General features: G+C 39.6%; 2 protein-coding genes across 3 annotated transcripts in view; one reads left to right on the top strand and one right to left on the bottom strand.

Annotated features, from left to right (window-relative positions):
* LOC114550926 (DNA-binding protein SATB2) overlaps positions 1–16856 on the bottom strand; it is a 27613-nt gene extending 10757 nt beyond the window's left edge. For both annotated transcript variants that reach the window (XM_028571916.1, XM_028571917.1), the window contains exons 1-4: positions 16595–16856; positions 9611–9850; positions 5662–5847; positions 1603–1729 (exon numbers count right to left, since the gene is read on the bottom strand). In XM_028571916.1, coding sequence (XP_028427717.1) covers positions 1603–1729; positions 5662–5847; positions 9611–9806 — 509 coding nt within the window. In that variant the 5' untranslated portion in view covers positions 9807–9850; positions 16595–16856. The remainder of the gene's footprint in view (positions 1–1602; positions 1730–5661; positions 5848–9610; positions 9851–16594) is intronic.
* Positions 12914–26241, top strand: LOC114550652 (gamma-crystallin S). The gene is made up of 4 exons (XM_028571412.1): positions 12914–13001; positions 20543–20574; positions 25246–25488; positions 25966–26241. The coding sequence occupies exons 1-4, from the start codon at positions 12914–12916 to the stop codon at positions 26236–26238; spliced, it is 636 nt and encodes a 211-aa protein (XP_028427213.1). The 3' UTR covers positions 26239–26241.

Genomic DNA, 26241 nt, shown 5'->3' with positions numbered 1-26241 from the left:
AGCAGAGGCTTTAACATTGGTCAAGCTGCTATAATCATGAAAACACAGTGTATTTATTACTCAAACAAGCAGTAAGTGATGTCTGTTATCAGTCACTTAGAAGTCTTTGGCCCCTGTTCAGAGCTTTTCATCTTGAAAAATTCACCAGTTTTCATTGTTTGCTGCTCTTACTTTTTTGTCTTTTACTCCTTTAAAAAAAAAAAAAAAAAAGTAAATAATTTATCCTTTCCTGGTGTGTCTATCAGTAACTATACTTACAGTAAGGTGAACTTGCTGCATCAGACTTTACTTCAGAAATGACACAATTACACCGCTTACACTTTAAACTAACAGTTTTTTTTTTTTTTTTAACCACAGCTGGATTATGCTGCTTGGTGGCCCTGTGGTAAAGATTTGTTGTCTGGTCTCTGTTAGTCTGGATGAATGGAAGTACATTTCCACTAGAGATGGTCCGATACCATTTTTTGCTTCCCGATACCGATTCCGATACCTGAACTTGCGTATCGGCCGATACAGAGTACCGATCCGATACCACTGGGTCATATATTTTATTATGTTTTAACAACTGTATACTACTATCCCTGTATGGATGGGATATGATATAACAGCTGTATACTACAATCCCCGTATGGATGTGATATGATTTCTATCTTTGTTGTCTGTCTGGCTCAGGTTAAACTCTTTGTAAAACATGAACAAACACAAACAATGAATGTCGTACAACTTTCTTTTATTCTCCAGTTTGACAGTCGGTTATAACGGAAAAAGAACATAAATAAACTACTTTAACATAGATTTTCTTTAGGGCTTTATTACGTGGTATCGGATCGGTGCATAAACTCCAGTACTTCCCGATACAGATACCAGCGTTTTAGGCAGTATCGGGGTATCGGAACATCTCTAATATCCACGATAAAGCTTGACCTTGACTTTTCTGGTGAACGATTGTGAAGATGGGCGGGATTGCTGTGGACGAATACACACGGCTATAAACTGGTGAGAGCGAATTATGTTTCTCCATGTCCAGCTAATTTAAATATCTTACGTTGCAGTGTTGTGTGAACAAGTAACTTCATTTAATATTTTATGTGGCGTTTTCTTTTGCAAAAATGTTTAAAAATGTTCCATCAAAACAAGTTGCTTCCGGAGACTATTCTGCAGAGCCACCGTCTGGAGATTAGCGCCGTCCAAGACGATTATGATTGGTTTAAAGAAAGGCAAACAACCCAGAGTGTTTTTTTCCAGAATTAATCTGTGTATCCACAGCGCTGTGGAGATAGGTCTGGCAATGTGAGACTAGGTCCCTGTAGACCTTACCCCCACCCCCCAACCTCCTGCCCTGTGTGCAGTGTTTATACCCAGTCACCATCAAGTACCATCACACATGGTAGCTTCATTACTGCAAAGTCACTAACAAATCTACCAAAAACTATACCTAATAATGCTAAACCAGGGATACTTAACCATTTTCGGTGACTTTCTTAGTGTGTAAATAGTCAAAATGTATGATGTTAAAATTCAGTACAAAGCAATAACTAGCAAATTGACTCCCATATGATTTGAACCTAATACATGTATGAGAAACATGCTACACGTGCCGACCTGTGCAGTATGATCCGCAGTGTAACCATGTGGTAAACGTCCAGCAGCATGTCAGCCACTGTTGCTTCTGGAGCGTCTGTTAGGTAGTGGATGGGCATCGGCTTCCAGCGGCCCACTTTAATGATGCCTGGAGAACACAAACAAACGGAGGACAACGAATACATAAATAAAGCATGTGTTCATTGTCGGTTTCCAAGTCTAGATTTGAAATAAGAACATTCCATTGGGTCGATAGTTTTCATGTAATTGCGTTTTCTTATCGATGTAAATCAAACCGCTGGTTTTGTGCTGTGTGTGCTCGAGAGCAGAGTTTAACAGATGACCCTCTTAGTCTTGGAGCATCATCCTGGGTTGAACATTCCCCTGGCCTTCTAACAACCGTGACTGGAAGTGCAAATCTAAACAGGCCTAATCGCGTTAGGATCTGCTAAATCAAACACAGACCCTGCCTGGAGAGAAAGAGAGAGAAAGAGAGAGAGAGAGAGAGAGAGAGAGAGAGAGAGAGAGAGAGAGAGAGAGAGAGAGAGAGAGAGAGAGAGAGAGAGAGTGTGTGTCTCTCTTCATTGCATGAGGATGGTGGTGTTAGGGGCTAAAGAACAAAGGCTGTTCTCTTGGGACTCCACAGTTGATTAATCAGAGGAGAAATGTAAAATCAGTTCAACATTAAAGACTGAAGCACGCTGTGAATGAGATGATGTATTGAATAAACACTGTGAGGTCATTGTTCTCCTGTCTCACAACACAATATTTCTTCTCAAAACTGGCAGTTATTATGTGACCTGCGCTGACTTTGCTTTAGAAATGATTAATACTTTGACATGTCGTCAACCGGTTACGGATATGAATTTACAGGCCTACTTCCACATTTTTAAAACTTGTCCTGACCTCAGATATATTAGATTACAGGATTCAAAAATGATTTTGTCAGTGCAGATTAAATCTTATTTTACCCACCAACCCGAACTTCTATCTAGAGCCCAAACAACACACCGAAATAGCAGATATTATCTGCTGATTTTAGCTCATCAAAATATATATATCAGTATCTGCATACATGTTGGTCAATAAGTAACACGATTTTGCAGTACAAAAATGCTAAATAATAGTGTATTAAATTAAATGTATTAAAAACAAAAATAAATGTAAAAACAACATTGTCCCTCAGCATGAATACAACATTGTTCTTTGGAGCAAACTGCCCATGTCAGAGCGAGTGATGACTGAAACTAATAATTAATTTCACATGCTGTGTGTATTTTAAACATGTTCAAAATAATTTGGTTCAGAAAGAGAGAGAGAGAAAGATAGTTTCTTAAAATAAGGTTTGGGTTGTTTCTGGGAACCACTCGCGGTGTGCAAGCCTAAAAATACAATAAATCGTTTGTAAATTTGTAATTGAGTAATATCAGTGAATGCTTCCCAAAACATCGCCTGAAGTTAAATTTAGGGATTTTTTTTTGCTCAGCAATTCACCTAATCCCATGGTAAATTCAGAACAGTAACCATATACCCGAAACAAGAAATAGCTTCTTTTTAATTAGCCATAATGTTCAAGTTAATTAAAAGAAAACCCCCCTGTGCCAGTTAAGAGTTTAAAAATACTTGTCCAGCCAAAGTTATGCAAGACGCAACTCAATGGCGGAAGAAAATAGAAGAGACTCTGTATAATTTTGGTTGTGACCACACTGGGGGAAATATGCATGACTCCGGCCAAAAATTATTTATTTGAAAAGAAAAGGCTTATTTCTCAGAACAAAACCTAGCTATTTGGTAGAGGCGGGGGTCAAGGCGTCGGCCACTTGGTTAGAATGCCCTGTGTTTACGGGATACACCAGGAATGTCAAACTGCGCTCTCTCTCTCTGTGTGTGTGTGTGTGTGTGTGTGTGTGTGTGTGTGTGTGTGTGTGTGTGTGTGTGTGTGTGTGTGTGTGTGTGTGTGTGTGTGTTGTTTCATAGTCGACTGGATGTTGTCTGCCTTCTTGTTTTGATCTTAAAACGATGAGGAAAACGTTTTGGTGCTGGTCCGATACGCACAAGTACAGACTTCGTGTTTGGTGTAACCTTCATGCTGCCAGGTAGGTGGGTGAACTGAGTCACATCAGGAGATAAGTGTTAGAGCAAGCAGACAGATTTATCTTTGAAATACCTTCTTGGTAAATACTTTTTCCTGTGAGCGTCTAAACATTTCGGTACTCAGCACTCGCTATTGTGCTCAATGTGGCAAACCCCACCCATCTGGAAACCACTTCTACTCTATTAAACTGCTGCTGGAAATAATTAATTTCTCATTAATTACCAAAGAAAGACTAAAGCATGAGATGTTTCCCATTAGCAGTGCACTGATGGAAAAAGTTTAGAATTCCTGCGTTTCCCAGATGTGATGCACAGAGGATTAAAGTTGGTCAACAACCGAGATTACAAATATTTTATAGTTCTTTTAATTTCCAGTTGTCAAAACTGTGACCTGCACAAAAACAGCGATGTGACGTCACTGAAGCTTGGATTTGGGTTCAGTGCTCGCCCTGATCTTGGGTGCCAGGAAATACACATTTTGTCAAAGTGGAGGACGCCAGGGTGGAGCTAAGCAGGAAGTGGAAAACACCCTGGCTGTCAATCAAGCAATATGCCTTTAAACACGTCTTCTTCTTAATATCTTCTTATTGGAGCAATGATTTCAATAATTTATAATCAAAGTTGCCATTATCAGACACCGATTCATTCTGATTATACAGATTTACTTTTTCTCGCTAGAGGTCAACTAGCCCACGCCGTTTTAAGGAATGGATTGAGTTGATGACAAAGATGGCTACTTTTGAGCGGGTTCCTTATAGAGTCAGAGGTAGGGAAGATGTTTTCAGAAGAGTGTGGGGCTCCTTTTTGGATGTAATAGAAGAAATGTCGGTCTGATTTTTATGACTGGCAGCTGGTATAATGGACCGGTAGGCGTGGTAACTGCTTCTATCGAGGCATGTTTATGGTTTAATTTTTAGCACATTTTGTTTCGTTTTTGTTGTTTGTTTATTTTATTGGTTTGTATTCCTCGTATTGTTAGGTCCGTTTTGTGTTGTCTACAGCTGTGTCTCATTTTGAAATTGTACTCAATGGCTGACAGGTGCAGCCTGAGTTCATTTGATCAAAGAGGGGAAGTATTTGGGTAGTAGCCAGATTTCTTTTATTAATCCCTTTGTTGTGGTCTAAAGGATGCTTCTGTTGTGTGTTGGATAAAAATTGGGGACAAGAAACATATTTGTGAATGGAATGTCGTGAAGTTCTGGAACATCTGTTCTGTCCTGTCAAAATATCCCCAAAAATAAAAATAAATAAATAAATAAATAAATAAATAAATAAATAAATAAATAAATTCAAGAAGAGGAAGTGGAGCCGAAGACACCAGACCAAAGAAATGAGAATGAAATCACTGGACAAACATGTTCACTAGCTTTTTTACGTTTTAAAAATGCATGATTGTCATTGTTTCAATTGTCAGACAGGGTTGCATTTTGACTGCTATTCATTGTCTCATTCTATCATTTCCAAACAGGATTTGTCTTTAATACTAACTTAAATTGTAGTCCATGTCGTTATAAGGACAGCGCATACTTTTGCTATAGTATGGCTTAATGCGTGCACCTTTTTCATGCAGGGATAAGCTGTTTTTAAAACCGCTGAATCCAGAATAACTGGAAAGACATGGATGCAAAAGAAGCAAAGAGCACCGTTTCCTGCAGATTAGATCAGCCCTTGGGTCATTTGGGGTGTGGTGATCACAGAATGCATTACACACAGAGCCATTAACAGTCTAATTCATTTGATTGAGAGAATTGGACTGGTGAGTTTTTGGGTGACAGTCCACTTGGTTGCAAAGGTTTGAATCAGAAAAGCACATGAATATCCGATGAACTTGACATCTGATAATATCCGCAATTTACACGTTAATCATTTTAACTTTTAAACTTTGTAGCGAGAGAGTTATCAGATACGTTTTTCAATTCAACTGAAATTAAGAGAACCTGAATTGTAGTGCACCGACTTGAACACACACACACACACTCTACTTACCACTTGCCTGTACAGCTGCGCTGTGTGAGTATCCCAGGGCGACCAGTGCCGTCTCCACCAGCTGCGTGAAGAGGACATCCTTATGGACCAACACAAACTCAGCGTGACGGTCGCCACGCCCCTCACAGTCACCAGCTACGCCCACGTCGGCATGCTCCACCACACAGTAGACTGGGATCATCAGACCTGACAGACAGACAGACAGACAGACAGAGAGGTTGGGACCGGCCATGTGCATGTACGTGTAGTCGGTTCTCTTTCCAGAAAGTGAAGGTGGCTTAAATGTTTTACTGGGTTGCATATTCTCCATACACGTTTTTTTTTTTTTTTTTTTTTTTCCTCTCATCCAAAAAGTTTAAGATAAATCAATGACAGGATTGCCCAATTTGGTCAAGCATTTCTTCGTGCAAACCGCATAAAAAAAAAAAAAAATCCATCAAAATTCAACATGACATCTGGAAACTGTACACACAGATAGCTCTATTTACATCTGTTCATGATAGCAGCATCATCATGGTCTAGGAGTCGGTTAGTTCAGACAGTCAAAGTAGTAAAATTGATTAGATGTTTCACGTATTCAAATTACAGTTCAAGAAATCTGCAAATTTGAAATCCAAAAATCAGTATTGTTCATATGAAGAGTTCCATCCATTGCCTTTCTATTCGGCCATGGTGGGGGTCTGCAGGTTAGAAACTAGCCTTGTGACTGGAAAGCCCATTTAAATCTCTGAATCAGTTTGGAAAGTGTGGTGGGATTCTTTTGACTGGTTTCGCTATTACCGTGCTCCTGAGCAAGGCACAGAACAACTGCAGAGCAACTAAACTGTTTTTTTCACTGTTTTGCAATGAAGAGATATGTCCGCCTCTACATTTTTCCTCTGTGAATATGTACTCAAATCTGGCTGGGAGGAACCTTTTTTTGGAGGATTTTTAAGCTTCTTTTTGTCATCCATGTTTCAGCATTTTGAACAGGACCTGTGTGAAAGGGATTCCTACAAATACCAAAGATGACAGCAACCGTTCTCAACAAATTTCTGCCGTAATGGGTGACGTAATGCGTTAGTGTTGCAGCAGTATAGCTGCTTGGTGGTCTCAGTGGAAGACTCTGGTTAAACTGTGCAGCTGCCAATGTGAATGTAAGTTAGTGTAAGATTGTACAGCTTTATTTGTGTTTGCACCACACATTAAAACCCACAATGAATAGGTCTTGCTTCCAGAACAGCTCTTAAAGAGTTGATGGACATAATATCTATATTATTTAGCACTCAGGAGCGATGCCATAACTCCAGCGGTGAAACCGATTCCAGTGCGTTGGTCTAGACTCGTTTTTGGGCAAGTCCAGAGAGCTCCTCCTGGATTCATTCACACCCATCCAGTCCACTGCTCTGTCCCACAGGAACTGCTAATTAACAAGCTATCAATCCTCCTCCCGATGAGGCAGAGACGGATCAGCCGGAGCCAAACCAAGGCAGCATCAGGCACGCCATCGACCAATAAGCCAACCACTCAGTGGAAGGGTGGAGGGAGGCAACCCAGCCGAATATGTGTGTGCGTGTGCGTGTGTGTATACTGTTACAATGTTTGTGTGATGATGCATGATGATGTTTTCAACTGCATGAGAGAATAATGGGCATTTGTGCGTGGGTGTTTTCTGTGTTAGGTATTTTAGAGTGTACATGCTGCTCTGAAATACCAATATAAAGTGTTTGTTTGTGTGTTTGTGTGTGTGTTTGTGTGTGTGTCCAACCAACCCACAGACAGTAGACACCAACATTATCCACATGTCCTTGGTAGACTTCATTTTTAGTGCCTTGTGCCAAAACTTCGGCATCCATACAATTATGGATCTTTATGCTCACAACATTTTAGCACGCCGCGACCAAGCAAAAGAAGGCCAAACACTGTCAGTCGTCAAAGGCATTTGCGGCGTTGCACTCGTTTGCACAAACGAAAAGTGATGAAAGTAGTTGTGTGTTTGAAAGAGAAGCTGAAATCCTGCTGGCACTCAAGTTGAAGCATACTGACCCAGACACATCATCTCAAAAGTATGGATAACGTTAGTGGCCTACTATCATTCTACAATTGTTATTGCATGCCAAGTCTAACAGGTTAAACTCAGGAGGAAGGTTAATGTTATATAATGAGGCCACCTTATAGCCTAGTGGTTAAAATTAGGGGTGCATGATATATTGATTCAATATCATTACCGCAATATCACGTTGTGCAATATTATATTGAAACTAGAGCTGTGCAATATATCGATATTATATCGATATCGTGATATGGGACTAGAGATCGTCTTAGATTTTGAATATCTTAATATGGCATACGTGTTGTCTTTTCCTGGTTTTAAAGGCTGCATTACAGTAAAGTGATGTCGCTTTCTGAACTTACCAGACTGTTGTAACTGTTCTATTATTTGCCTTTACCCACTTAATCATTATATCCACATTACTGATGATTATTTATCTAAAATCTCATTGTGTAAATATTTTGTTAAAGATTTTCTCCATATCGCCCAGCCCTAACTGAAAGTGTCTTCCTATGTATGCAACATTTAGTTTATTTTGTGGAGCGCTGCTATCGATATTGCAATATTCATAATCAATACCGCAACATCACATTTTGTCAATATCGGGCAACCCTAGTTAAAATGCATACTGAATAACCACAACCGCCCCGGTTGTTTCTGGCTACGGGACCTTTGTTGCATGTCCTCACTTTCTCTTCCTAACAACAATTTCAATAATCAATTAATTGTATAAGTCTCCAGTCAAGCCAAAAAGCAAACATAATCCCCTTCTGGCTTCTTAAAATTAAGGATTTTCTTTGATAAAGTGTGAAAGGAAAACAGTAGAGAGTAATAGAGAGGATTGTGTCAGTGTGGACAGAAACCTGAGGAACGATTCCAACATCTAACTTAATCCAGGCCTTAAAGTATTTAGGTTCCTCTCACCCACTAGTGGTACCTACACTCCTCCTGTAGCTCTCTGCTACATCAATCAAGTGAAATCTTGTGTGGTTAAGGGGAGACTTATTTTGAAGGAGACAGGTTAACACTTTTATTATTGCTACAATTCAAAGTGTTGCTAATATGTTTGAATGTAGAATTTGTATACTTCGCTATGTAAGGTGATGTTTTGCGTTTTAACAGGAAGTTTGGCGCTTGTTTTATCTTACAAACCATTTGTGCTAACTACTTCTTTTCGTACTGGACTTATTCCTACGAAGGAGTTACTTTAAGCTAGTGTAAAGTGAATGCATTGTTGTTGTTTTTTTTAGGTGTTGGAGCTAAAGGTTTTTATTTGAAATTTATTTTCATGCATAAATCTGCTATTTACAAGAATTTGTTTGTGTACCTTTGCAACATGGCATCATGACTTTTTTGCCAATTGGTCTGTTATCTGTAGCATTTTCAGCTATCCACGTGTATGTCTACGCTACATACAGCGGGTGTAAACATATCGCGAGAACGTCACACGCGTGTAAAAAAAAAAGAAAAAAGAACATTATAGATAAAGAACATTAGGAAAGGCTTTAGTAACACACCCCCCCAAAAAAAAAAAAAAAAACTGTTGGGTGTAGGAAAGAAACATTGGGGAAGGCTTAAAAAATAAAATAAAAAAAAAGGTTGAAAAACGCCACACGCGGGACGCAATCCTGGCTCTCCTGGGTGAAAGTCCTGTGCTCTACCCACCCAACCAACCTACACAGACTTATCTCCTTTCATACTACTCGCTACGGCGAAAATTCACACGTAACTTAAGTCAATGGCCGAAAAGCGATGTGTCTTTATAACACGCCAAAATGGCATACAAATTGGCGTGTCATACATACGTCACTTTATGAGATCAGTCTGGCCGTTGTGTGTTTGAGGAGCTTCAGTCCGAATAAATGACTGAACACTGGTATTTAAGCAAGCGTGTGCACAGCTGCGTTAATGCCGCACCTCCTAGTCGCCTCAGCGGCGTGCCGTTCTGTCTGGTCCGCGGAGCTGCTGGGCTGCCGTTGACCTCCAGGAGGCTCAACTTGCACGGCGGGGGGCCACTGGAGGCAGGGCTCTCCCCTCCTCTCTCCTCTGGGCTGGTGCTGTCCCGAAGGCTGGGGCTCTCCGTTCCCCCGCCTGCACCTCCGCGCTGCTCCATCACCCTGAAAACTCCAGGAGGAGCACCCAGCACAGAGTGGGAAGCTGGGAGGAAACACAAGAACTTGCTTCAGTGCTCAACAAGAAATACAGTCAGGTCACACAAAGCTTAGGACACAGTTTTAATGTGAACACAATTAAAAAAATAAACAAATAAAAGCCACTACATATTCCAAAAGCCTTGGCTTCAATCCACAGAATTTAGTATCCATTAGGTTTTTTGATCTCAGATCCTAATTGGAGTATGAATGCGATTGTTTGATTAAGCCTACAGAAAAGAAAACGGTGACTTGTTATATCACTGAACATGATCCCGTCGAGTTTGAGAGGGGTAAGGAGGATGAGTTATGCAGTTATTATACAGTACCAGTGACTCCTTCCCAACTCTGATAAAACCAAAACGAGCTGAAATGGTCTTCATACACCTACACACTGTATATCAAGTACAGCGTCTTTTATACTCTGCCAGCGTTGACAGTTAAAAGCCATTATTACAGACTGTTTCATCAACAACTGGTCGCTTTGTTCAATTCCTCCCCGGCCAATTTGGCGAACACATTTCTTTGTTATTCACATTCAAGAGAGGCAGGGACGGCCACAACAGACAGAGTCAGAGGCATCTGGGACAAATCACAGGTCAACAAGTGGCGTTCACTCAGACTAAATACAGACAAGTATATTATTCTCTGTTTACACACACTGGAGTAAATGATACGTTACGATGACAGACGTGAGTGAGTGTAAGGAACACTGTGACAATGCACTCCGTATTCTGTAGGTAAGAACACAACCAAAAAGCACATAGAACTAAACAAAAACATTTTTCAGTCAACATACTTTATGATATAGGTGGTATTAACATCAACTATGTATGTTAAATCATAAATATATTGTAGTCTTTATTGTATGTTATATTATAGAGCAGTTTTACTTTATTAATGTGCTAATCTACAGCATGTGGCTTCAATATATATATATAGTAAAGAAATAATCTGAGCTACCACGATGACTTAAGGTGAGTATACTATCTTAAAGTACAATGGATATGATTTAAGCTTTGACTTTGTACAAAAGGAAAGGACAGAGTACATGATTAATACAGGTCACAATATTACATGGCTCTTCAGAACACTAGATGACATGACACAGGAGGGCAGGACTGGACTCTGTCAGCAGAGACTATAGGAAGTCATTGGGCACTACACTTTACACTTGGGTTTATCATTTGTTAATTAATTAGCCTTATATGTGCTGGTAAGTGGATTATTCTGTTTCCCATTGGCAGGCAGACAGAGCCAGGCTATCTGATTCCCCTGTTTCCAGTGTTTATGCTAAGCTAAGCAGTCTCCTGGCTTCATATTTAGCAAACCGATACGGATCTTCTCATCTAACTCTTTGCAAGAAAGTGAATAAGTCTATTTCCCAAGATGTTAAACTATTCCTCTAAATGCTGACATTGTTACATGAGAGCACGTCAGATCCAAACATTTTTGTAGGTGCTTTAACTGTGAATGACTGTGATTTGTCATAACTGTAATCTGCTGAGGCTCGTAAACCAGAAGTATAGGCATTAAACATTTGAAAAGCAAACACAGTCAACTTAAATGTTTACATCTCTAGTCTCCATGTGGTTTCTAAACTATAAAAAGGTTCCTTTGCGCTGGTTTACTGCCAGAAAACATTAAGAAGTCAGTAAAGCCTCAAAACATATATATTTGAACAGGATACCCAAAACCTGCAGCATCATGCATGGCTAAATAAACTCTGCACAGTATCTTTGAGAAAGCGGTCTGCTCTCCCTGCTTTGTGTTTTTCCCTCACACGGTGTGGTTTCCACCGGTATGGCCGGTTAAGCCGGCAGCGACACATACATCTGAACCCAAAAGCGACACATGATTATAATAAAAGCAAACATGAAAAATGAATAGCTGCTGTTTAAATAAGCCCATCCAACACAAACAAGACCAAAAAATTAAATCACACAGTATGGAGCGACGTCCACCTTGTTAGAGAGAGAGAGAGAGAGAGAGAGAGAGAGAGAGAGAGAGAGAGAGAGAGAGAGAGAGAGAGACTGCAATCTGTGTCTCTTTACCGCCAAGGGACTATATGACTGAAATACATGCATTTCAAAATGTGCACTCATATTTGTTAAGAGCAACTTGTATATGGTGTTTGATATCGGTCACAAAACTGGTGTACTAAATAGTATGGTAGTATGGATGGATGCTGGAACGCAGGGACAGTCCCTGTGCATCCTATATACCCTATATAGCTACCATGTTGGAGAGACCAATGGCAGCTTCTCCTTTTTAGCAGTCCCAAGTGCAGCAACAAGGAGAAGGATTCCTTACACCACGGACAAGATACTTCATATGTGGGGCACCTGGGTGGCTCGCCTGGTGGAGCGTGCGCCCCATGTGCAGAGGCTCAGTCCTCGTCACAGTGGCCGCGGGTCCGCATCTGCCCTGCAGCCCTTTGTTGCACTGCGCCAGTACTGTTGTGGCAGGACTTTACCTATAACCTGGCAACAATCAGATTCTAAACATCCCTTTAGAAACAGACACATATGATAGACACGGTGTGTTTCTACAATATACGATTAAAAAGCACTTTTATTTCTAAAAGACCATCATGTCAATACTGCTGCTACTCTCTGTCCCTCTGGGTGCAGCTGTCCCTCCCACACTGCCTTTGCTAATTTACCCATTAATCCTTTTTTTATCATACAACAGATTAAATGATTGCTGAGCATTCTCCAGCCCACCAAAACCGAAAAAAGACATTTGCCAAAGAATCCATTTCCCATGGTGGGACTCGTTTTCACTCCAGGGACAAAAAAACAACAACTAAATGCTCCATCTAAGTCATTCTCTCAAATAAACACACACCAAACAAGGACACAATGCCAATGAAACTACGCTATTGATTGTATAACTGAGCTCGAGACTAGTTTAGACCAAAGACTATAAAAAACTAGGTTTAGACACCGCACACACTGTATCACATCACGATCAACCGAAACAGGATCTGAGTTAAAGAGATTTGTAGGACTTGTAGTTTCTCAGTATAAGCACAGTACAGCATGACAATGATCCTAAACATATAGACATGGAAGTCCAGGAGTTTAAATGGCCCAAACAGTGGATTATTCTGGGAAAGGATGTGAAGATGGCTGCATCACCTGAGAAGATATCAAGTTAGTGCTGACGTCAGCGGGTCAAAGACTTCATACATCCTAGCGGACATTTTGACTTCTCACAGCAGGAAAAGCTCAGATGTTACTAACAACATTAACAATGGCTCTGTTCTAGTCAAGCTTCCCATTAAGCCATGACCACGCTGTGTTTAAAAATCACATACTAATGTACTGCATACTCTGTGTTTATGTAGGACATGTATGACATGTATGACATAACAGCAGACTGTTTAAACTGAGCTATACTCAAGCAATAAGCTTTTCCGAGCTGCTGAAACTTGTGATAAACTTAAGAGTTTATTATAAATGTAAATAAACATATTTTCCAGTTTTTATTTGAGGTCAAATTAAAATCATTAAATAATTTAGTGTTAAATATGTTTTCTACAGTACATGATATATGTGAGCTCCTGCGTTTGTCCTCTTAACTGTATCTTAACGTCACTCGCCGTCACTTATGGTTACTTTATCCAAGGGTAAATTATTTAAAAGTGTCTGCCTCGCAAATTCACCATTGGACAGTCTGAAAAACCGCAATGCATTTTGGGGCAGTTGAGAATGTCCAGTAAGCTTACGTCTGATACTCCGATATTACATTTGTGTATTTCTCACGTAAAATCCTCATTTTACTGTATGCAGTTGGAACGCACTACATACTAAATTGTACGTCATTCTTAGTACGAATAGCATGTTAGTATGTTGGTTAGTATGCAATTTCGAACAGACCCAGTGAGTTCCAAATCTCATACTTTTTCTTTTTACTTTTAGTATAGACAGCAGCTGCCCTACAAAGTGCATACTGTTGCATGAAATTTGCATACAGTTGAGGCGTACTACTTCTTCATAACATTGCGCCTTGAACTTTGACCGTCTTGCTCATATACAGTATGCCGCACAAAGGATTGTGGGTCAGAATAGCCAGAAAAGCATGCTGGCTTACATACTGCAAAATCTGACCAGATGCAGTAGGACATCCTGGTATTTTTTTGGCATACTAAATAGTATAGTAGTATGGGTATTGGAACTCAGGGAGTGTGTCAGTGAGCCAACACGTGCAATACCAGGACCCTGAAACTGAAGCTGCTTAATGGAATTCACTCATTATTAATGTAATCATTTACACCTGTGCTAGGTCAATGTCAGGACAAATGTCAAAATTAAAGTCCTACTGTATGCAGCCACATATCAAAAATGATGACTCCTACAGAATCTGGTCCCCTACGCTTCTATCCATGTGCAAAAAGGTAGGACACAAAAATGATGGTTTCATTTTAAATCCAATGTGCTGAAGGACAGAGAAACAAACATTAAAAGCACATCACTGCACTCATACTGTACATGCGGAATGTTAATATTTGAAGAGGCTGCAGGTTTTACTTTGTAAAGTCTACCAGTTAATTCAGTAAACCTACCCCTGGTCACAGTACGTCTACAATTTCGCCATTCATTTTTTTATTTATTTGAACCTAGCATCATATCTGTCTGGCTGAGATGCCTTTAACTACAGTAGTGCATCAAGGCAAGTTTGTACAGAATACATATCCCTTTTTTCATCTTTGTAAATGTATTGAGGCTGAGTGAATTCATATATATCATTTTCTAATTAGTTCTGTGGATTTTATTCCTCAAACACTGGATTTCTTCGTTCTTCGACTTCATACTTGGACTTTCACATTCATTTGAGCATTATGAATCTAAGTTCAAATTGAAACGTATTTATTTTCATGCCAAAACAGAAAATTGTTATTTACTAGGCTACTATAAATACTTTCATATCATTAATAGAGTAAAAAAAAAAAATAGACCTTGTTATGCTCAAAAAGTGTCTTTCACTCACTCGTTCACACACATGAAACCACTTCAAGTGACACATTCAGAGGGTGTACAGCCAAGAGACCACACACTCCCAACACAGACTTTACTAGCACACATGGAGGCCAAATGTACAGTCCCACTCAGTAGCCTCCAACTGACAAATCACATAGAAACACATGAAAAACCTCAGCTTGCTGCAAAATACTGGAGTAGATTAATTTAGGCAGGGTCTAATTTAAGGGGTCTCTTGAGTGTCTTTAAGAGAGCTTCAAGGGCATTTAACGGCATTTAAGGTGTTCACTGTAATTCAATCAACTGTGAATTCTCTAAGTAGGGATACTAAACTGGAGTCTGATGACACCTTAAGAGCCCTTGAGAGGGTTCACAAAAGGTCCTTGAAGTAGGTTACGGTTACAATAGGACTGGCTGAATTTGACTAGAGTCTAATTGGGGTCTGGTGACGCCAAAACATTTGTGGGCAGGGTCCAAATGACCCCCAGAGGGTTCCAAGTGACTTTTAAGGGGGATCAAGTGGTCCTTGAGTGGATAAAAAGACATCATAAAAGCAGGTAAAATCTCTGGGTCCTTGTTTTGTTTGTCTTGTGCACAGAAATCCAGTGTTGCGAGTTTTTTATGAGGAGGAAAAATCATTCATCACGTTTGTTAGATCTCAAGGACACACGCAATGAGTTCTGGTGAGTAACACTAGACGTAAACGGAACTTTTGTTTGTTTACAAGAAACCTCCACAAGGCACCTTTAGAGCCGCTCAACCAGCCTCACAGTGAGCTCTAGCTACACTTGTACTAAACTGCTTCAATTAGTAGCTAATTAATAACTCTTAACCAGTGAATAGGCTACGAATACACTGACTGCAAATGCATAGCGATGCAATAAAAGCATATTTTATACCAGAAGCGGAGGCAAACTTTGCTTACAATACAGTCACCAGACAGGTGATCCTGCTCGGGCTCTCAGATCATGCAGGTACATTAAAACCAGCACATTAAATATCAAGTAGTCACCTGGCCATAAACCTAATTCATCATGTAAAAACCGAGGGAAAGTGACAGCTCTATTTTTGACAACAAATACCACACATCTGTATTTGGGTCAAATGACAACATCATCATCAAAACTAATGTTTAGTTTAGTTTCATCGCGGTTATTAAGAGTTGAAATATTTGGTTACATTTAGGTTTTTACAACAAAATGTTACAACAAACATAAATTCACATTGTACATTATATCAGGGACCTATCTCAAAAAAGATGTTTATTAAAGTCTTTATTTTGAGACTTTTCTTTTTTGTTTTTACAGCTTGTATTCAGCAAAATAAATACATTTTAGTAGGCTACATATGAGACTGTGGGAATAATACTATTAATTGTCATTTTCATCACCATGTTTTTAGTTTACTTGGTTACAACAGACCAGTGGCCTTAAATATACCACATTCTTCTATTAGGCCTATAATATCATATTAGGAAATCACATAACATTACTGAGTCAGATTCTGTTTCTGAAACGTTCATAATTTTTTTTTTATTTATTATCTTATTAAACGGCTCAATTGCGGAGGTAAGAACTTGTTTCAGCGACGAAGCCCCTACTTGGTCTAGTGTGAATAAGCGACGAATTCCGTTCAAATACCACTCCAATAATAATTTGTTTATTATTTATTACTCATTACCAGCAAATAAACACCTATTGTTGTTACTTACTAAATCTCTAGGTCATACTGACAAATTCGGCATGCATGTACAAATGATGACTTACTTTATTGTTGTTAAGTCTCAACTTTTAGAACTGCTACTTGACTGTCGCGCCCACGGCAGCATTAACGTTACGGATATTAGCAGCTAAGCGGAAGCTTTTCACCTGACGTGTCACGGCCATTGGTCACGGCAGACAAGCACAGCTGCAGCTAATACAATTAATAATGGCTCCGTTTGATTCAGGTGTGCCAAATGAACCGCCATAGACCAATGTATGTCAATGAGAGCACTGACAAAAAAAACGGCGCTGACAAAACAGTCTCTTCTTGTTAATGCTCAATAGCACGCTAGACGTTCTAGCTAGGCTGCTATATGTTAGGTATTAGCTACAGCTGTGTTTAACCTATGACATGTGACATATGACATATGAGGAGAGCACACTTATAGGATTTTAGCCAACTTCACAACTTAAAAAAAAAAAACCCTTTTTCCACAATTAAGTTATGAGCAGTGACCATTTATTCCCCTTTACAGTCTATGCATTACCATTAGGAGGTGTCTTTATGTTTTAATAGCTGTTTTTGTTTTTTTGTAAGATTATATTTTTGGGGCTTTTCCATTTATTGTGATGTGACCGTGGATGGACATGAAAGGGGGAGAGAGAGATGGGGGATGCCATGCAGCAAAGGGCAGCAGGTCGGATTCGAACCCTGCGCCGCTGCAGGACTCAGCCAACATGGGGCGAACGCCCTGAGCTAGAGGCCGCCCTTTAATAGCTGTTTTAAAAATAAAATAAATATTAGTGATAGGAAGTAATTTAAATTGATAGTAAAAAATGTTTCCCTCAACTCCAGTTAAGACAATAAATAATGTTATTTGAATACCCTTTTACCTTATATCAGCTCTTCTTATTTTTCAACTTTCTTTTTATATTTACTACATCCTAGGCTACATACAGTAACATATATTGAGTCATTTCTCCATTTACCAGATAGTTCCATTTTCCTTACAACATGAAACTTGACAACATGCCATTTCCATTGCAACATACACAAGCTGTCAATCCAAGTGCTGTATGAAAAAAAAAAACATGTAGCAGATGTTTTCAAGTTAAATGAAGCTTCCACCACACAAGGAAAACATATTTTATGGTATATTGTAGGCATATATATATATATATATATGCTCCAAAGTGTTTTCAAGTTATTTGAAAACCACATAAAAAGTATTTTAGTAACGCAAAACAAGACACTGTAAAAGTTGCAATGTCAGGGCTATAATAGAAAGACAAAAGTCACTCCATAATTTGAGAAATTCTATTTTATAAGAAAAAAAAAGGCTATCAGTTCTTTTAATCTGATAACAAGTCATGAAAATATAATAATCTTAAATTTGATCAAATAAAAAATTATGTCATTCAAAGCATCTCTTGTCTAATGAAGATTTACTTAAACACTCTACATCAAGTGGATGTGTACCAAATATTGGATAATGCAACAACTTGTGATTATTTTCACAATCATAAACTGCATTTTCTAAAAGAAAACCCACATTAAAGTCATGTCTCATAAAAAGTGACAGCTCTGTTTTTTTTTTAGTAAAACTATGAATATCTGTTTTGGTCAAATAATGACAAAAGAATGTTTTTATGGTCACCGTCCCATTTGGTTATATTTAAGGTTCAGGACTGAGTTCCACTTTACTGTAATAAAACCCAACTAGTTTACCTCCACAAGATCAACTGTCACTTGTACATGTGGTGTTAAAGCATGACATTTTCTTACATACAAATATGCATTTCGACATGAAACTAGTCTCACATTGCCTATGTATCAGTTTAAAGTGCCACACAACTTATATCACTTCATTGTCAGGCGTGTTTGCATCATAAACTATTTGATCTGTAGTTTTCCATCAGATGTTACAGTATGAAGAACTTTTCAGTAAATGCTCACTCACTTTTTAAGAAGTCACTGTGCTTGCTGGGGAATAAACTCCATCCATTGGTGTAAACGAGAGAATCCAGCCTGAGACGATATGAATTTCCCCAACGTTTCCCTTCGTGTCAAAAGCAGCACGCCGGCGGAACGAGCGAGGAGATATAAAGACAAGGAGTGATGAGGACAGACTGCTGCTGCCCGCTTAGTAAAGAGCAGTAAAATGACACATGTAGAGGGAGAGAGGGAGAGAGAGAGAGAGAGAGAGAGAGAGGGAGGGAGGAGGGGAGGGAGGAGATGGGGTTTGGGAGGGAAACCCCGAAGACAGATTGACACACGTGAAATAATCGTTACATTTATTTGCTGTCTTCAAATGATAATCTGTAACATTTGAGCTCTCCAGCAGAAAACATAGTTTAAAAATAAAAAAATAAAACGCCGAGCAGAAGTTGTGCAGCATGTGGGTAAAAATAAAGAAGAAAAAAAGAGCTACCTCTTTATTCTAGAAAGCCGTGCACTAAATAAATAATGTGATCACAGATATAGAAAGGATAATTCATTTCCCAGATGTCGTGATCGCAGAGAACAGGAGGAGAATAAGTTGGAAGAAAAAAAAAAAAAAAAAAAACGTTCAGAAGTTCATCATTGTAACAATGTCACAAATCTTACATAGACACACTAAAGCAGGGGTGTCACTAGGGCGCACAGTGGAAAAAGAGAATCACACCAGGGGCCGGACATAGAGAGTTTATTGACGTGCTTTTGTTACTGCATGTCACTTTTTGAAACATTTTGATAGCTTTTTTCCTAATTTTTGTTGTTTTTTTCCGACGTTTTTGTGGCTTTGTCAGACATTTGTCACCTTTTGGTAAATTTGTTGCTTTTTCCGACATTTTTGTATGTTTTTTGTTGACACGAAGCCTTGCAAAAGTCATCAAAAGAGTTCCTTCTGGGGGAATTTCTGAGTCTCAGAGTCGGCATATCTGCCATATTCTGCTTTGAATGTCACGTAATTGCAGTTTAAAAAACCCTTTCCTGTGTTTTTGGTTTGGCGCACAACTAGGTGGGCCAAAATGTATTGTGAACCCAAACTGATATACGGGCCGGATCTAAATCTACAAGGGGCCGGATTTGGCCCGCGGGCCTTGAGTTTGACACATGTGCACTAAAGAGATACACACAGGGGTTTAAAAAGTTATAAATGAGCAAAATAGATAATAGAGAAGTTGATTGCTCCTGGGGAAGAAAAAAAAAACCCAATTCAAAGGAAATGTTGGACCTGAGCTCTACTTTTCTTTCCTTGCAAATCCTACAATTTATAACTTAACCCTGGAGAAGTTGCCACTGTTTGCTTGCCTTCCCTTTTCTTTAATGTACAGTGAGGAAAATAAGTATTTGAACACCCTGCTATTTTGCAAGTTCTCCCACTTGGAAATCATGGAGGGGTCTGAAATTGTCATCGTAGGTGCTTGTCCACTGTGAGAGACATAATCTAAAAAGAAAATATCCAGAAATCACAATGTATGATTTTTTAACTATTTATTTGTATGATACAGCTGCAAATAAGTATTTGAACACCTGAAAAAATCAATGTTAATATTTGGTACAGTAGCCTTTGTTTGCAAGTACAGAGGTCAAACGTTTCCTGTAGTTTTTCACCAGGTTTGCACACACTGCAGGAGGGATTTTGGCCCACTCCTCCACACAGATCTTGTCTAGATCAGTCAGGTTTCTGGGCTGTCGCTGAGAAACACGGAGTTTGAGCTCCCTCCAAATATTCTCTATTGGGTTTAGGTCTGGAGACTGGCTAGGCCACGCCAGAACCTTGATATGCTTCTTACAGAGCCACTCCTTGGTTATCCTGGCTGTGTGCTTCGGGTCATTGTCATGTTGCCTCGACCCATCTTCAATGCTCTAACTGAGGGAAGGAGGTTGCTCCCCAAAATCTCGCAATACATGGCCCCGGTCATCCTCTCCTTAATACAGTGCAGTCGCCCTGTCCCATGTGCAGAAAAACACCCCCAAAGCGTGATGCTACCACCCCCATGCTTCACAGTAGGGATGGTGTTCTTGGGATGGTACTCATCATTCTTCTTCAAACACGGTTAGTGGAATTATGCCCAAAAAGTTCTATTTTGGTCTCATCTGACCACATGACTTTCTCCCATGACTCCTCTGGATCATCCAAATGGTCATTGGCAAACTTAAGACGGGCCTTGACATGTGCTGGTTTAAGCAGGGGAACCTTCCGTGCCATGCATGATTTCAAACCATGACGTCTTAGTGTATTACCAACAGTAACCTTGGAAACGGTGGTCCCAGCTCTTTTCAGGTCATTGACCAGCTCCTCCCGTGTAGTTCTGGGCTGATTTCTCACCTTTCTTAGGATCATTGAGACCCCACAAGGTGAGATCTTGCATGGAGCCCCAGTCCGAGGGAGATTGACAGTCATGTTTAGCTTCTTCCATTTTCTTATGATTGCTCCAACAGTGGACCTTTTTTCACCAAGCTGCTTGGCAATTTCCCCGTAGCCCTTTCCAGCCTTGTGGAGGTGTACAATTTTGTCTCCCTTGTCTTTGGACAGCTCTTTGGTCTTGGGCATGTTAGTAGTTGGATTCTTACTGATTGCATGGGGTGGACAGGTGTCTTTATGCAGCTAACAACCTCAAACAGGTGCATCTAATTTAGGATAATAAATGGAGTGGAGGTGGACATTTTAAAGGCAGACTAACAGGTCTTTGAGGGTCAGAATTCTAGCTGATAGACAGGTGTTCAAATACTTATTTGCAGCTGTACAAATAATATACAAATAAATAGTTAAAAAATCATATATTGTGATTTCTGGATATTTTCTTTTTAGATTATGTCTCTCACAGTGGACATGCACCTACGGTGACAATTTCAGACCCCTCCATGATTTCCAAGTGGGAGAACTTGCAAAACAGCAGGGTGTTCAAATACTTATTTTCCTCACTGTATTTTGTACAATGTGTATACGGGTGATTCTTTCTAGATCCCCTGTTAAGGAAAGTGATATCATGTCTGTCTTTGTTCCTTTATTTCAATTAGATGGAATAAACTGCAGCGGGATTTATCCTTTTGCCATCCTTAACTATTATATTCAGTATCTATTGTTCCATACAAAGGGAACCCATGGAGAAGAGAGCTAACTGCGCTCATGAATAAGACCAGATCAGTTTGATGGGCAGATGTCATTTTTCCTAATCATTAGGATGGAAGACAAGTCATTTTTTAGGAACAGTTACATTTTAAAAACATCTTCTTTTGTCTTAAGTCACATATACCTTACAATATCAATGTGATATTTGATTTTTTACAATTCTGAATTTAATCTCAAAAATGTGATTAATTTATTCTCCTAATTCTGATTAACTTAACATTTCTGACTCAAAACTGACGCAATTTACCAAAATCTCACTGTACTCTTCAGCTGGGTGGGATTCCGACTATAAATACCACTTATTTAATGTCCCTGCACAGTATGATTATAATGTTGCATTAAAACCTTTTTTTATTGTCCTTATGAGCAGGCAAAAGTGAAAACTCTTCACTTTTAAAGAAAAGAGATGAAGTGTGTACTATCCTGAGAAATGATTGCATATATTCTGTCCATTCATCACTTAGTTGTTTGTAAGTCTTTCTTTCCAAATAGCAGGGCTGGTGGTCAGCTTTCCTTGATTTATTCTAGATGGAAGAATAGTCACCTATCATTACTACTCAGGCTGTCTGCCTTCCTGTCGCTCCTCCTCTGTGGTTTGTGTATGTGTGTGTGTACACTTGTCTGTCCTACATCATCCTAAGTAGCTTTGACAGCTCACCACAAGTCCCAAGACGTACGTGTGTGTGTGTGTGTGTGTGTGTGTGTAATGGCATGTGTGGCAATTAAAGAGTGCTTTCACAAGGCTCAAGCCAGTTCATATTACCTGTGACAGCAAATATTGATGTTCTGTGTGTGTGTTCTGGAGCTTTATATGTAACTAAAGCATTTGTGATTTACTTACATAGCATATCATTATTATATGACCAAAGGCTGTATATAAGCAGAGGAAATGATTATTTTATACCGAATCTGTTCAAAATCATTTATACCCAAAATGACTGTTAAATTATCCAAATTTATATTAAATTACAGTCTTGTGTTTTTCTCAAAGTGAAACACACGTGCATGAAAAATGTCACACCAATAGGATTTAATTAAGCTGCAACTAATGGATTATCTCCCCCCTCCACCCCCCCCATCATCGTTGACTGACAATAAACTTCCAGATAAATCAATCATCTTAAATGAAATAGGGAAAAATAATCACAATTTCTTAGAGCCCAGTTTGAATTCATTAAATCTCTTGTTTTGTACGGCCAACAGTCCACATATTCAGTTTTATGCCATTAGCTTTGACTTATCACAGCAAAGAGGAAAGCTGCTGTCTTTTTACTGAGGAAATGCTGCCCCCATGTGGTATCTTTTGGTAATGACATGTAGGTTATGGCCTCCCACCAGTTCTCACATCTGACATAAAGTATTGACATTACTATATTACTTTACTATCTAAAAGTTGGTCCTGTTCTTACGCAATTATTACACACTTAGTTATTCCTTATTACTGCCCATAGTGTAGTTGTTTTTTATGTGTTCTTTTCAAGACACCGTCTTTGAGACATTTTAAGTGACTTTTGATTAATAATAAAAGTGTCTTGAAGCCAGAAACAGAGCTTAAAAAACTTAAGAAAACTTAAGTCACCAGCAGTGTTCTTATAACTGCTGTTCATTTTGGTCAAAATCGTACATATTGATATATTGTGTTTTATAAAGTTTATAAAAGTATTTAGAAGTTGGAGAATGTTTCCCTATGGCGTCTATTTACCATTAAAATCAGGGGTCAACTTTAGGCCAGGGACCCCTTAGCACAAAGAGAGACAGAGTAGGGACCCCCTACTGCATATATTGTAAACAATTGAGTTGCATATGAAACTGGACCGAAGGGATGAAAAAAAATTGATATTATTTATACATCATGTTTTAACGTTAAACATACATGTACACATACACAGTGAATCTTTAAGACCAACTGTACGGCTATAGTGGCTACCTTACCTATAGTAAGCTTATCTTCAATGTGTCATTTTTTTTTGCACAAATACGCCAATATATCTTTGCTATTACGTAATATGTTGGATTCACGTCGATGTTTATTTTCAGACATTTCATTTTTGAAAAAAAGAAACTTTCAAAAAATATTAAAGAATTTGGCGACCCCCCTGCAGTAACTCTGAGTACCCCCTAGTGGTCACGGAGCCCCTGTTGAAGACCTCTGGTTTAAATAATGTTCCCTTATGTTTCCCATAGAGTTGCATTGCAGAGCACCCTAATTGGCTGGGTTCAGGTTAAGATGAGAGGAATATTGGGGAACATAAAATGTGGAACGACACCGACATCTAGTGGCCATTTGATGAGCGGCAGCTTGAAATGTATTGATTATTTTGTTCCCTCGGTGCGTGAGGACGGCTGAACATTTAAACAATTGTCAAATAGAGGTCTATATGTTTTATGTCACTGTGTTAGTGCATATCTCTCTGTGTGTGTTTACAGTATACACACACGGTTTACAGTTGGTCGCTGGCTGAGGTCTTTATGCTGTGTAATCCCACAGCCTCTTTCTGGAAAACATGACCAGCAATGGAACCACTGACTCAAATTTTGGATCTCATTCTCATGACAAAGCAGTTGTCTCAATTACAGAGGGCTCTGCAGGTATAAAAGAGAAACAAGGTTCACTTACAAGCGCACACACTCACACACACCCCCACACACACTTACTTTTAACATTAGTTTACACACACATATTCAAGGGAGACCACACGGTGGAGCACAGCTGGTCACAGGATGGGCAGGGTAAGTAGAAGCTAAAGATGTCAAGTCTGTGCCTCTCGTATATTATTATTACAGTCACATCACTTTGCATCCAATTGTCCACACACATACATTTACAGCAATCTTTGAAAAACCCACAAGGACATTTAATAACTCTTATTGCTGTTTTGAAGATATTTCCAGGACACTCCCAAGACTCTTCTAAGCACCTGGATTATAACGTATTCCATCTGCTGCACAATCAAAAAGAAGATGATTTTAAACCAAGATCCCAAAGCCATACTTCCTATCCAGGTGGCAGGAAATGAAATATGAACATGCGTTTATCCAGATTTTGAGGATTCTGGACATACCTTCAAAAAAGCAATACATGTTGTTTTAAGTCTTCATTGTTCAGGCAATTGGACGACCCCGACATCTAAAGTGACTGTAAGCAGGGGCTGACCTGTTTCCAGGTTTGCTTAAGAAGTGATGTAGGACGTTTAACAGCTTATGGAATATTAAACAATGCAGAAAGTTGTGGCTAAAATGCCTTTCGTTTTGTAAGCTTGTACACTTAGTTTCTACATTTAGCATCTTGGCTTGCAGCATTTAGACGGTGGAAAAGTAGTCAGAAGTGAGGCTGTCCTTGTGGATCTGCTGTTTCCTTTACAAAAACCTCACCATTGTTGAGGTCTGTGTCAAAAGCCTGGGAGTGTTTCTGCACATACCACTTTACAGACAGACACCCAAATGTTAAGAGAATGTTTAGTCCACATATACAACTTTTATTGACCAGCTTACTAATATTATAGGAACAAACTCCAATTTATAGCACCTTTTTTTCTTCTTCTTCCAATTATTACTTTTTCCTGATATCAGATTCACTCATGTGCCTTCCCCCAGATCATCTTCTACGAGGACCCAAGCTACCAGGGTCGCAGGTACGAGTGCGACGGCGACTGCACCGACTTCCACTCCTACCTGAGTCGCTGTAACTCGGCTCGAGTGGAGAGCGGGACCTGGGTGATCTACGAGAGACCGAACTACATGGGCTACCAGTACGTCCTTGGTAGAGGCGAGTACCCCAACTACCAGAGCTGGATCGGCCTCAACGATAGGGTCTGCTCCTGCAAGATGATTAACATCGTAAGTCTCTCAGCCTTTTTTTTTGTATATTTAGTAACACTTACATTTCAAAATGCTGAATTAAAACATTTCTGCCTCACATCTCCTCCATTCGGTCTACCATTGAGTCTTGAAAGCTGGGGGGGAATTTTGTTGTTCTTGTTTAAAGTTTCTGATGCTTAGTTCTAAAGATGTTGTGGAGAAAAAAAAGCAAACTGTAAGCAGAAGTCTTGAAGGCTAAATATCAGACAGAATGACTTGTTTAAACAGATGCTTGACATTAGTTCAAACCTACCCTGTCACTGCACTTCTCCATTGTCCCATCCACTTTTTATTCCTCAGCCATTTCTTTGCTCTTCCACCACACACCCTCTTCATCATAACCAAAACCTGCATCCATCTCTCAGTCAACTCCCCCCCCTTCCATCCATGTTTGCCACCACATCTCTCCAAAAACCCTTCTTCATCTCTCTGTTTCCTCTTCTCATCCTCCTCCAGGCCAGTGGAGACCCTTACAAGATCCAGCTCTATGTCAAAGGGGACTTTGCCGGTCGGGTGTTCGAGGCGACTGACGACTGCCCCTCCGTGCTGGAGAACTTCCACTGGAGGGAGGTCCACTCCTGCCGGGTCCTGGGAGGCTGGTGGGTCTTCTACGAGCACCCTAACTACAAGGGCCGGCAGTACGTGCTGGAGAAAGGCGAGTACCGCAAGCCGGTGGACTGGGGCGCTGTCTGCCCCACTGTACAGTCTTTCAGAAGGCTAACTGAGTAGCTA

The sequence above is a fragment of the Perca flavescens genome, chromosome 24 (assembly GCF_004354835.1).
Source record: "Perca flavescens isolate YP-PL-M2 chromosome 24, PFLA_1.0, whole genome shotgun sequence".
Classification (NCBI taxonomy): domain Eukaryota; kingdom Metazoa; phylum Chordata; class Actinopteri; order Perciformes; family Percidae; genus Perca; species Perca flavescens.
The sequence above is the reverse complement of the archived record's forward strand: the minus strand, read 5'-3'. Positions and strand labels throughout refer to the sequence as shown.